The 13,117-nt window shown below is 37.1% G+C and overlaps 1 protein-coding gene across 5 annotated transcripts in view; it reads left to right on the top strand.

The window, feature by feature from the left end:
* ARHGEF12 (Rho guanine nucleotide exchange factor 12) overlaps window positions 1–13,117 on the top strand; it is a 146,786-nt gene that overhangs the window by 85,146 nt on the left and 48,523 nt on the right. For 3 of the 5 annotated variants that reach the window (XM_029956769.1, XM_029956768.1, XM_029956772.1), the window contains 6 exons: window positions 1,750–1,807; window positions 4,284–4,462; window positions 5,668–5,745; window positions 5,937–6,056; window positions 7,592–7,732; window positions 12,928–13,002. In XM_029956769.1, coding sequence (XP_029812629.1) covers window positions 1,750–1,807; window positions 4,284–4,462; window positions 5,668–5,745; window positions 5,937–6,056; window positions 7,592–7,732; window positions 12,928–13,002 — 651 coding nt within the window. The remainder of the gene's footprint in view (window positions 1–1,749; window positions 1,808–4,283; window positions 4,463–5,667; window positions 5,746–5,936; window positions 6,057–7,591; window positions 7,733–12,927; window positions 13,003–13,117) is intronic. The other 2 variants (XM_029956771.1, XM_029956770.1) reach the window with 2 other exon arrangements.

The following is a 13,117-nucleotide window of genomic DNA, read 5'->3' as shown; positions in this document are numbered from 1 at the left end:
TAAAGAGCATTTTTAAATTCCTAAGAAAAGAATAAATTAATAGCTTAATAGAAAAATGGGCAAAGATTTTTATCAGTTCCCCAAAATAATTGAAATAAGTAATATAGAGAATATGCCTCACCTCACTAATTACAAAGAAGTAGAAATTAAAATGGTGAGTGAGGGGTGCCTGGGTGGCTCAGTCAGTTGAACATCGACTTTGGCTCAGGTCATAATCTCACAGTTTGTGAGTGCAAACCTCACCGTCAGTGCAGAGCCTGCTTTGGTTCCTGTCTCTTCTCTGTCTGCACCTCCAAGCTTGTGTGCATGCTCTGTCTCAAAACTAAACAATCATTTTAAATAAATAAAATGGTAGGTGCAAATATATTTGGTTGTGAGGAATTTTAAAGTTTCTTGATAATACTCATTTGGCATAATTTGGGTATGGTAAAATGGCTGCCCTCATAAACTTGTTAGTATAAATTGGGTAGAATCTCTTTGGATGGAAATCTATGTATTTGTATCAAAAATTATATACTTTAAAGAGGCACTTGGGTGGCTCAGTCGTTGAGCATCCTGCTTCGGCTCAGGTCATGATCTAACGATTCGTGGACTCAAGCCCCCCATCAGGCTCTGTGCCGACAGCTAGCTCAGAGCCTGGAGGCTGCTTCAGAATCTGTATCTCCCTCTCTCTCTCTGACCCTCCCCTGCTAGCGCTCTCTCTCTGTCTCTCAAAAATAAAACAGAAAAAAAAAAACATTAAAAAAAAAAGTATATAACCTTTGACCAGCAACTTTGCTTTTAGGAACTTAAACCTAAGAAAGTAAGTTTACAAATATGAAGTGGTGTATGTACAGGGAAATTCATTTCAGCTTTATCACATTGAAAATTTGTGAACAGTCCAAATGTATATAAATGGAGGGCTCGAGAAAGAAATTATCTTCCATCTACAGCTGTTAAAAAGAATGGATTAGGTCTGTGTGTACCTATATTGAAAGATATCACAGCAGAATAAAAAGGCATTTATTTGCAGAATAGAAGGCAGATAAAATGTACTTGTATATGTGTCTGTGTATCTGGTGTGTGTTTGCTAAAGTAGTGTCACAAAGATTAAACATCTTTGTTAGAGTGATCATCTCTGGTGGGCATGGTTAGTATTTTACTGCTGTTTTTGACACTGATCTATTTGAACTTGTAAATATTGGCATTATGTGTGTCAACAAAAATAATGTTAGATCTGTGTTTGATATTTTTATCTTAATCTGGTCTAGTTGAGACTATAGCATTTCTTATAGTTCGCCTATCTGAAAATGAATTTTCATTGTAAAGATTAGGTCATGATTGGAAAACTAAAAGTAGTTGAGTATTATGGAAATATTGCTTGTTTTTTATCTTTTAAGAAAATTAGTATCATTTTGACAAATCAGTGAATTTGTAATTAAAAGCAAAGAAGTCTTTTTTGTTTGCAAGAACCCTTCACTGTAAAGGACTTGTAAAGCCTGTTGCATGGTATGTTTTGTCATTTTTCACAGTAAATTGTAATGTCCTTTAAATCAAGGCCTTATTTTGCATTCAGCTTCATTTGATTGCTGAGTATGCATTATGGAATAGTGATAGAAGTGATTATTGCACCAAATACATACAAATTTCAATATAGTTCTATGTACTATGTTATATTATAATTAGTTGTACTATGTATAATAATTCCTGAAGTCGATATATCCATTCTTGGTGAAATGTACCTGACATACGCTTTCCGTTTTCTTACAGGTGAATGGTACATTGGTGACTCATTCAAACCATTTGGAAGTGGTGAAGCTAATCAAATGTAGGTGATTGTTATTCTCAGTTTTAATGGTTTCTGAATTTTTTAAAGCAGGGATTTACAGGGATTACAGAAAGCAAATATTTTCTGTAATAGGCCAGACAGTAAATATTTTAGGATTTGTGAGCCTTATAGTCTACTAGTCTACATTGTCATTGTAGCACAAAAACGGCCATACACAGTGTGTAAATGAATGGATATGGCTGGGTTTCGATAAAACTTTATTTTGTCAGAACAGTCGGGCTGGATTTAGCCTCTTGACTGGAGTTTGCTTTAACTCTGCATTATAGGAAAGTCTGAGGTGAAAATTCTTAATATACTAGTAGCTATCTTTGGTCCACTTTGTATAGATGGTTGATTATAATATCCTTGCCATTCTTGGTAATATGGAAAGCATATATTTGAAAGAAATGCGTGAGTCATCTGAGGGGAAAGAGATTAAGCATTCAGATGGAATGACTCAGATGAACTGAAATGGAACTTTAAAAATCATCTGACACAATTATGTTTCCTCAGATAAGTAAATGATTAAATAAAATCGAGGGTAGTGATCTCTTGGAAATCTCCAGAGTTAAGAATTCAGAATCTTCTACATCAGACTATTTCACAGTAAAGTAGACTACAAATGGGGCGCCTGGGTGGCTCAGTTGGTTAGGTCAGCTCAGGTCATGATCTAATAGTTTGTGAGTTCAAGCCCCATGTCAGGCTCTGTGCTGACAGGTCTGAGCCTGGAGCCTGCTTCAGATTCTGTGTCTCCCTCTCTCTCTCTGCCCCTCCTGTGCTCATGCTCTGTTTCTCTGACTCTCTCGAAAAAAAACATTAAAAACAAAATTTTTTTAAGTAGAGATAGCTGTTTATGGCCAAGCAGGAACACTACTGTTTTACTTAATCCTACTTTTTTTTCATAGACTGGACATCTTTTGTGTAAATTTAATAAATGGAATTCCTCCTTGGCCATCTTACTGTTTAAAGCAATCCTTGAATTCTTTTACATTTATCAAACTACCAGAGCTCTAAATGGTCATTGTGATCATAGTTCTTAACTTCAGTACGTTTTAAAAAGAAAGGGGACAATCAAAATTAAATCAGCATTCACGAATAAATTTGATTTTTTATGATGAGATTGTGATTTATGCATTTTAGGTGCTATATAAATATGATGGCTTATAATAAATATATGTCTGATAATTAACTATTGAAGAGTATAAAAAGATGATTTCTTTAACTTTTTAGGTTATGTATTTTACTCATTCCAATGTAAATTTACCTTAAAAAATTAAATCCTAGCACTATAGCAATGGGTGATTTATCCGATAATGAGAGCCTAGCTAAAAACTTAAAGCATAAAGCACTCTGAGTACTCACAACAGGTGTAAATTTCCAGTGCCTCAAACCAGTGCACTATACTTATATTGGAGGTCCCCCTTGTCCTACTCTAATGCATTTTCTAGACATAATATAAATGATTTCAGATGAAGGCAGTTGAAACATAGCTGACAAAGGGAAGGGAAGAAATAGGCAGCTAGTGGAGCCAAGCGTATGGATAAGTAAGACACAATAGATGACTTTCTCACAGAGAGAAATACGATCAAAAAACCTTAAGTGTATGTACCTAAAACACCCCCAAATAATAGCATTTGTGACCAGTAAGTGTTAAAAAAATGGTTTTGAGGACCCCAGGCACTGATATAATTGACAGTGAGGTAGTTCCATGGACAGTTAAATAGGGAGAAAAGTGTGAATACGTTTAAAAGTTCTATTGAAAAGTCTAAGGAAGATTTTGTTATTCTGAGGTCAGCTATCTAGAAAAGTCCTTTATTTGGAAAGTCTCATTTTTTTCTCAGTGCTAGATAACTGAGCATCTGTGGTCAGTCTTTCTGGTCAGGGTTGATTTTGCTTTCTGTAATTTCTTCCTCCAGTAGTATGCCTGGCGAATTTCTGTCTTCTCCACATTTTAAAATAAAAACTCATTACTTATTTATTGGGTTTTCTTCTCCAATTTTCATGGATGTTTTTGGTCATACTCATTTTTTAACGTTAATTTAAAAGTGCATCATGATATTCTAGGAAATTAGTTAAACCCTGCCTAACTAGTAGCACCTTAAAATAGGATTATTCTTTAAATTTATATTTGAGACATTAATTGAACATAACCATTAGTAGATGGTTGCTACTAATACACTCTTCCCTAAATTAAAAACAATTCTTGGGACTCTAAAATTTATTTCCTTTTATGTAATATCTTTTGAATGGTAATTTGTTATCTGAAAATGGCACTGTTTTTTTTAGATTTTTAGGGGAGTAATAAAAGAGAAAGGACAAGTTGGATTCTTTTTTTCTGGAGCTGTGGTTAGCAGATGATCAGGCTTTCTCACATAACTGGATCTTATAGAACTGTCAAAGATAAAGTAGTGAGATTCTGTAAAAACGTTGACAGTGTTCTCTTTCCTTCCCTCCCCTTCCTCTGACCCCTCCGAAGCTGGTTCCTATGTAGCTCTCACTGTTCAGGGACGCCCACCTGGGTCGCCCCAGATTCCACTTGCTGATTCTGAAGTAGAGTCATCAGTCATTGGACATATGTCTCCCATCATGACATCCCCTCATTCACCTGGAGCCTCTGGAAACATGGAGAGAATCACTAGTCCTGTGCTCATGGGGGTAAGAGGGGGAAACCTTCTTTATAAATGCTCAGTTTGTATAATGATGCCTGTCCTTTGTATTAAGAGTTTTGAGGTGTTGAGCTGACAAATTCAAGTTCAAGATAGTAGAAAACAGCTTCCTAATGTAAAAATTACATAATAATTTGAAATGATTAGAGTATTGGGATAGCAGATTTGATCAACAAATATTTAACACCTGCCATATACAAAACAGGAAGTCATTCACAAAAATACAATTAAGATACTCTATGGTCAAGGTCCTTAGTTACCTTAGACTATATAGTTTAAGAGGACAGAGGTATTTTTTTGTTTGTTTGTTTATTGTTGTGTCCCCAGTGCTTAAAATATTGCTCAGCATATAGTAGGTACTTAAACCTCTGTTATTTGAGATAGAATCAAGAGTATATAAGTAATTACAGTACGAGGGCAGAATGCAGACATGATGAAGGGGAAAATACTAAGTTCTGTGACAATTCAGAGAGGAGGCACATACAGTTGTAATAAGGAAGGACTTTATGGAAAGCTAATATTTGAATTGGGCCTTGAAGAATGGATATCATTTAAGTGGTGGCCTTGGGGAGGAAAGTAGCCCAGGTAAAAGATAGTAGAATAAGCAGAAATAAAGAGCCAAGAAAGCACCAAGTATCTGGGGGAAGTTGCCAGGACTCCGGTTTGACTCGTGCTTGTTAAGGATTGAAGCAGTGGGAGATGAGACTTGAAAAAAGACTGTTTATTTGAAAAATCACAACTACTCGGCCCATTTACATGTAACTGGGTAGACAGTAAGAATCTATTAAAATTTGGGGGCAAGAGAGTGATGTTGATTGTAAAAGGATTTTAGGAGGGCTAATCAGATCAAACATTACAGGGTGGTGAAGCAAGGAGGGGAGGGTGAGGGGGCTGTCCTAACAGTGCAGGCAGAAAGTCCTAGGAGTCGTGCGTGGGGATTGAGAGCACAGGCAAGTGTAAGGCCTCGTTCTTGTACTGGAGGCAACCTCACGTCTCTAGCTAATAATCAATATTTAGAGTTCTCTTGAACTTAGTTTAGTAAAAGTGAAATAAAAGGGCTGAAATTTCTCTGTAACCTTTTAAGAGTCATGTCTAATAGCCTGCCTTCATAACTGCTATTTATTTTAGCTTCACTTCCCCTGTATTGGTTCTTTTTTGTTTGGTTGTTGTTGTTGTTTTTTATCTTTTTTCTAGGAGGAAAACAATGTGGTTCATAACCAGAAAGTAGAGATTCTGAGAAAAATGTTACAGAAAGAACAGGAACGGCTGCAGGTACTAAATTAGGAGCGGGGCTGTTTACAGGCCGATGAAAATGTGAGTGGGCGCAGTTGAGTCGGTGTGTGTCATGATCGCAGTCCAGCAGTGTCATAATCAATGCCATCTACTAATTTATTAAGAATGGACTTTTTCTATATTTCCTTGATATAGTAATTAATTCTCAAAATATGTTTATAACTTTTCAGTCATTGCAGGAAGATTACAACCGAACACCTGCCCACAGATTGCTAAAAGAGATCCAAGAGGCCAAGAAACACATTCCTCAGCTGCAAGAGCAGTTATCCAAAGCCACAGGCTCTGCTCAGGTAGCATCGCTGTGAAAAATGCTACCCAACTTTTTGCAGGAGATTTTTCTTCTGGGAATGTGTTCGAGAGGATTGCAGTTGCCTTTTTTAAAAGTGATTTTTTTTTCTAGCCTAGGCCAACAGGATGTCCTGTGTAGCATGTTACAGAAATACTGATGAACTTAAAAGAAATGTGGGCTTCTGATTCTCTGCTTGCTCATGATAGCATGTTTCTTTGTCCCGTAATAATTTTAAAAAGAACTGAGAGCTTTTGCTTTGATGTGGCAAACTACGAAAATGCTTTTAGATGCATATATTTACAGTTTTGAGGCTCATTCTGCCACTTTGTAACAGAATGGCGGTTATGTGTTTAGGAACAGATTTTATAAAATGACAGGCATTGTGCTAAATGCAGAGACAAGCATTTTCTTGCTTAATTTTCACAACAAGCCTCTCAGATTAGATACTACTATTGCTTTCCCCCATTTCACATGTACACTTAGAGAACCTCAGAGAGATGAAATAATTTGTCTGAGGTTGTGTACCTCGAAAGTGACAGAACTGGATTTAAACCCAGTCTGATCAATTCTAAGCACTTCCATATCCTTTACAACTATACTTTTATTGGAGTTTTAAACTAGATTTAAACAGAATTTGTTACATAGGTGTAAGTTATGGAAATGAAGGTCTCATTAGAAAAATAGCTTAACAAGATTTATATTCTGTAATACTCAGGTTTGGAATATGAAAAGCTCCTTATAACTTATCTTAAAGCAAATGGACATACACCATTTAAACCGAGTAAAAGCTCTTGATTTATTATGCTTTCTGAATCTGTAAGTGAAAGCCACAGTTTCATAGAAAGCCACAGATTCTTTAAGATCATTTATCCTCATGGTTGAGAAAATGAGGGTCTACACTGGTTAAGTGACTTATACAAGGTCATGCAGCTGTAGGGGCTCCTGACTTCCTGGTTTGATGTACTTTCCATTACCCAGTAATTTTCTTTTTCATTACTTTCAGTCCCATTAGCTCTATGAAAGTTTGAGTGTTATGCCTCAGTAATGTTGACAGTTTTATGTTCTTATAATTACTGAGCAAAGACAACATTTTTATTCTGTTCAAACAATAAAAATGTGGTTCCTGATCTAAAAGCCTGTAATAATTTATATTATAGTATTGTGTCCCAGAATTGGCAATTTATTGAAATTCTCACCTGTTCGAAGGTAGTTAATCAGAATCTGTAGTGTAATAATCTTTGCTATAATGGGCAGGAAATATGCATCATACAATTTAACCAACTACTTTACCTTTTTCTTTTATTCAGAAGTGTCAATTTTTATTCTCTTTGCTAAGTTAAGGTCTTGCCATTTTAGAACCACAGAATTGGTAGTTTCTGATGCTTTAAAATTTTAGAGGTTTTAACTTTCTTGATCACATCAAACTGGCTAGCTTTTACCAGTCTCCAGTTAGATTGCAGTGCAAGTCTGTTTCATTATGCAGTCAATAATGACTTTTTTTTTTTATTGTGTGTGTGTGTGTTTAATCTGTTTTAGGACGGAGCTGTAGTTACATCCTCCAGGTCTTCAGGTGACACCCTGGCAGTCAGCGAGGTAGAAGCAGACCCTGGTGACGGATTGGGGAGAATTGACTACAGCAGCGGAGACGCTTCTCGGCCCAGTAGTGACAGCGCAGACGTAAGTGTTCTGCATCTTCGTCTTGTGTTCTTCTTTATGGCTCCTTTCTGTATTTGATTTTAAGTTACATGAATAAGTTCTCTTAGTACTTTGTTTTTATCACCACCACCTTAAATATAGCAATTTGAAGAGCAGAAATCCTGGCCACTGTTGTATATAAGCTTTTAATTCCAGAATTCACTTTTTCCCTTAGACACACATTGCCAAATGTTTCTTTTGAGGAGGTGGAATTTCCCAGCAGGCCTCTTGTTTGTGGGTTGAGAAGTTAATAATGCTAGTGTTTTTTTTACTGAACCAAGAAGCCAACTGTTGATATCTTTAAGAGCATGTTAATATTCCATTTGTGGTCGAGTGACTCAGTCTTGAATCATGGGGCACTTTGCCATTACAAAGAGGAAAAGCCCTAGTCCTCCTGTTAGATAGACTTGAGTTAATAGCCCTTGTTTAGTAATGCTTTCTTGATTAACCCCAGAGCTGCCAGATAAGCGTGGATATTTGTTAAGAAGATAATAAGAAAATATTTCACGGTGATTATGATGTAGCACTATAGTCATATGAATACTTAAAAGTGAAGTTCGCTGTTGCTTGCTCAGCAATACTTTGTAAGTGGTATGCAATGACAGGAATAATCATTAAGTTAAAAGTAGACCACCCTCTTTAAAAGTGATGAGAAAATAGTCTAAACCAGTGTTTTTGGAAACTGTGGATCATGGAGTCAGTTTAGTGGATTGGGTCTAGCATTAAAAAAGAAAGAAAAGAATAAGATATAATGCTTTGCAAACTGTAGATGAGGTAAATATTACTTCTTATGACTTTTGTTATATACACAGGTGTGTGTGTGTGTGTGTGTGTGTGTGTGTGTGTGTGTGTGTATGCTGGTTAACAATGTAAACTTTTTTTTTTTTTAGTTTTTTTAACGTTTATTTTTTGAGAGACATAAAGACAGTATGAGCAGGGGAGGGAAAGAGAGAGGGAGGCACAGAATCCGAAGCAGCCTCCAGGCTCAGAGCTGCCAGCACAGAGCCCGGCGCTGGGCTTGACCCCCGAACTGTGAGATCATGACCCGAGCTGAAGTCGGGTGCTCAACCATCTGAGCCACCCAGGCGCCCCAACAATTAAACTGTCTTATAGAAGGCTGTGGAAAAAAGATTGAAAGCCACCAGTTAAAATCATCATTCAGGACACCTTTTGAGACTTAGGCCCAACAACTCAGTACTTAATTCAGGGCAAATTTGAGGATTGTTTTGTTTTGTTTTGTTTTGTTTTAGAAAGACAGTGCTAGCAGTCTTATGATTGGTAGATAGGCTAAAAGTTTTAATGAAAAATTTCTATTTTGACTCAAGAAAAAAACAGTTATTGGGTGTACACACCATATGCTGACATGAGTGTTTTACATCCCTTATTTTAGTTAATTCTCAAAACAGCTTTATGAAGTAGTACTGTTATTACCATGATTTTACAAAAGAAAAAACTTACAAAAGTTAACAAAGGGAGTTAATTTGCCAACTTACTCAGATAGTATGTGATCTGCCTATATCTAGCTCTAAAGTACCATTACCTGAAATATAAACAAAGGCACTGAGAAGTAAAAATGCATAACATTTTGGGAGAGCAATGAAATTTTGCTGGTTTTTGGGTGATGGATGGAGTGGCTAGAGTTTAGCTTAGAAACAGAGGCTTGAGTTCAGTGAGAGAAGACTTCAGGTTGTTCTAGCACTACTGTTTTTGTGGGGGTCCTTTGCACATTCTTCTTTTAGAGTCCCAGCTGCTTCTCCTCTTTGTTTTCAAGGCTCATCTCTACCATTAGAGAGTTTCTTGAGAGGACAGGGACAGTCTTATTTGACTCTGTGTCTCCAAATTCTTACAGATCCTACAATCTGAATCAGGAATTCAGAACAGATGGTGCAAAGGAAAACTGAATTTTATCTGGTATTTAGAGGAATGTTACAATAAAATATGCGAGTTAGAAATCTAGCTTTACGGGGGCTTCTGGGTGGCTAAGTCAGTTGAACATCTGACTCTTGATTTTGGCTCAGTTCATGGCCTCATAGTCATAAGATCAAGCCCCACATCAGGCTCTGTGCGGAGTATGGAGCCTGCTTAAGATTCTCTTTCTCTCTTCCCCTCCTAGCCCCCCCCCCCAAAATTTAAAGAAAAAAGAAAAATAACTATGAAACACAGAGTGAATTGGCAAGTGTAGAAATAAACATTCCAGTGACTTGAGACTATTTGAGATATACTTAGTGTTTAATAAGTATTTGGCTTTTTTTTTTAAATCTTTTTTGTGAGAGAGAGCAAGCGAGCACAAGTAGGGGAGAGATGGAGAGAGAGAGACACAGAATCTGAAGCAGGTTCCAGGTTCTGAGCTGTCAGCACACAGTCCAATGCGGGGGTCGAACCCACAAACCCTGAGATCATGACCTGAGCCAAAATCAGACACTTAACTGACTGAGCCACCCAGGCGCCCCTCTAAGTATTTGAATGAACAACAGAATGAATGAGAATTTGGGCTTTGTCTTGCTTGCACTGGAGAGGCATAATCAGAAACATGTCAACGTGGAAATGAATTGAAATAAAGAGACAGGGAGATCTGTAAGGAAAGAAGACTGCTTGGCTTAATAAGTCTTTAGCAAATGTGTGCTGAATGGCTAATAAACAGTTACCATTTATTGACTACCTACTTTGTGTCCACAGTCATGCCTACGGTACAGATGCTCTTTTAAACTCTCATAATAGTACTAAAGAAGCAATATCACTATTTTATAGATGAAGAAATTAAAGCCAGGTAAATAAATGGGTGTTGTGGAACATCCAGGTGAGAGATGATACAGTGCAGACTAGGATATTTACTTGAACACATACCTAGTTTAATTCCTGCAGGGTCTGTTCCAAGCTTAAGATATGCTGCGTTTAGCGTATGGATTTTCGTGTTTGTTTGATATATACTGTATTAAGACCACAAGAACCAGTGGGGCTTACTGTCTTTTGAATCAGTGTTTTTAATTTTTCCCCACTTTCTGCTCACTTTCATAAAATAGCATTCTCGTAATGTTTGTGATACTGTTATTATTGTAAAATTCCCTGCTCATGCCCCCTCAGAGAAGGCTGCGAAGAATACCCGTGGGCCCGGTTCTCACAGCAGAAGCAAGTACATCACATATCCTCATCTAAAATGTGGAGCATCTGTCTGGTTTTTTGTGAATTTGTGGCTGGTATTTTTTAAAACTTACTTTGAAATCTTTAAACCTATTTAAAAACAGAGGCTAACATCACGATCCCTTTATGTACCTTGTCACCCAGCCCCAGAAGTCATGCACAAGTGCTCAGGCGTGTTTTGTCTGTATCCCCCATTCTTCACACCCTCCAAATACTGGATTATTTTCAAGTAAATCCAGGCCATTATTTTATCAGTCTATGTCTTGAAAAGAGGACTCTTTCAAAAATACAGGCGTAATAACATTATCAAATCAAATCTCTAAGTATGCAATTTGATTACCCTAATTGTCTCATAATGATCTTTCTGCTGTTGGTTTATCTGAGTCAGGATCTGGTCAAGGTTTTTGGCCTTTGGTTCATAAGTCTCTTACTTTGTTATGTCCTCTTTTTTTGTTCCCTTGCTGTTCTTTTGTGACAGAAACTGGGTCATATGCCCAGTCAAACAACCCACATCTTAACTGTATTTTCATGGTGTTGTTTAGCATGTTCATCTCTCTATATTTCCTGAAAGCTGTTAGTGAGATCTGGAATCTTCATCAGATTAAGCGCTGTTGTTTGGCAAGAACAATTCATGGGTGGGACTGTGTATATCCTGTTATATCACATCAGAAGGTGAATGTCTGGTTGTCTTTCTCTGACTGTAAGTTTGTTTAAAGTGTGCAGATGATGTCAGTATGATTCCTTCATAATCAAGTTTTCCATTAAGCTTTTATATGATGTTTTCACCAGTCACCGATGATCAAAATGCCTGCATCCATTATTTAATTAGTGGATTCAAAAGGATGTTATTTTAATTTTATCATTCCTTCTGTATTTATTAGATGGAATTATTTTAGAAGAATTTTTCTTCCTAGCTTTTAGGTTATCTTAAAATATAGCCGATATAGGAAATGCAGGATAAATACTTGATTCTTATCGCTTTATGTGCCTCTTTCCAGAGGTGTTGGTACCCTAACAAAAGCTAAAGGTCACCTATGTGGGACATGTCTGTGTGTGTACGCGCACACATGTGTGTAATATTTTGAATTCATAGATTTTAACATACTTGCTTATGATGGTGTAGTTCATTGCGGTCATTATTTCTTTCTGTTGCTTAAAAACTGTCCCACTTTTAGGCAGTAGGAGCTCCCTCTGGGAGGTTGTCTTCTGTGTTCTTCTAACACAACCTCTCAGTAATTTTGATAACAGCAAGTTATCAACAATGCTTTCTGGAGTGACAAGATTGTTCTATCTCTATCTTTTATATCTCCTGTCCAAGATCTGGAATCATTCATTTCTCCAAGGTGGGGCTTCTATTTGAAACTACTGTTTTTGTCTTGTGCTATCTAAGCATATGTATAAATAGCATGCATTTTCCCTGTTGGCATTCATACAAAAATCTCTTGCACCTCATTTTCAGCTGCCCCGAAGAATGGCTCCCTTGCTGTGGGGTGTTCCTCATCCTCCAGAATTGAAGTTCCACACATCCTATTCTTTGTGTTTTGTATTAGGTCATCCCAAACATACCCTGTAAATTTTAGAAGAATCCATACATCACTTTCACACGATACTCACAGAAAAATAGACGGAAGCTTAATCTCATTCCTATAAATAGGCCAAAATGCTTTCAACTTGCATAGAAAGAAATAGTTGGGGCAGAGGGGGTTAGAAGTGGTGGATAAAGACAGTTTGACTTTGACATAACTAGTTTGGGATACAGACTGCATCTAGTTAGGGTTATTTGGTAGAAATCAGCCCTCGGTCCTGGAGATGAAGTACAACTATTCTGTTAGTGTGATACTGTTTATCAGCATACAACTCAAAAGGCCAAGAGAATAAGTGTCTTGCCAAAGTCAGGAAAAAATAGTAGAGTGAGGTATTATGCAAGATATTTTGTGGTTTCAAATACAAATGTGAAGTCCGGAGCCTTATTTTCCACCCTATTTTTCCTTGTCCCTCTTTGGTGAGCCTCTTGAAATGAATTGAATGTCTTTTTTTAGAGTCCCAAGAGTGCCCTGAAAGAGAGGATTTATCTAGAGGAAACCCCAGAGAAAAGTGAAGTGATTCAGGACACTGTGAGTATGGGGTCCATGAAGTGATAGCGCTTCCTTTCACTTTATTTCAGTGGCAGACACACCTGATATTTGTGTATTTTGGGATGGGGGCGAAGTGGGGAGAGAAAAAGCTTAC

This window comes from Suricata suricatta, chromosome 11 (assembly GCF_006229205.1).
Source record: "Suricata suricatta isolate VVHF042 chromosome 11, meerkat_22Aug2017_6uvM2_HiC, whole genome shotgun sequence".
Classification (NCBI taxonomy): Eukaryota; Metazoa; Chordata; class Mammalia; order Carnivora; family Herpestidae; genus Suricata; species Suricata suricatta.
This window is presented reverse-complemented; position numbering and strand designations above follow the sequence as displayed.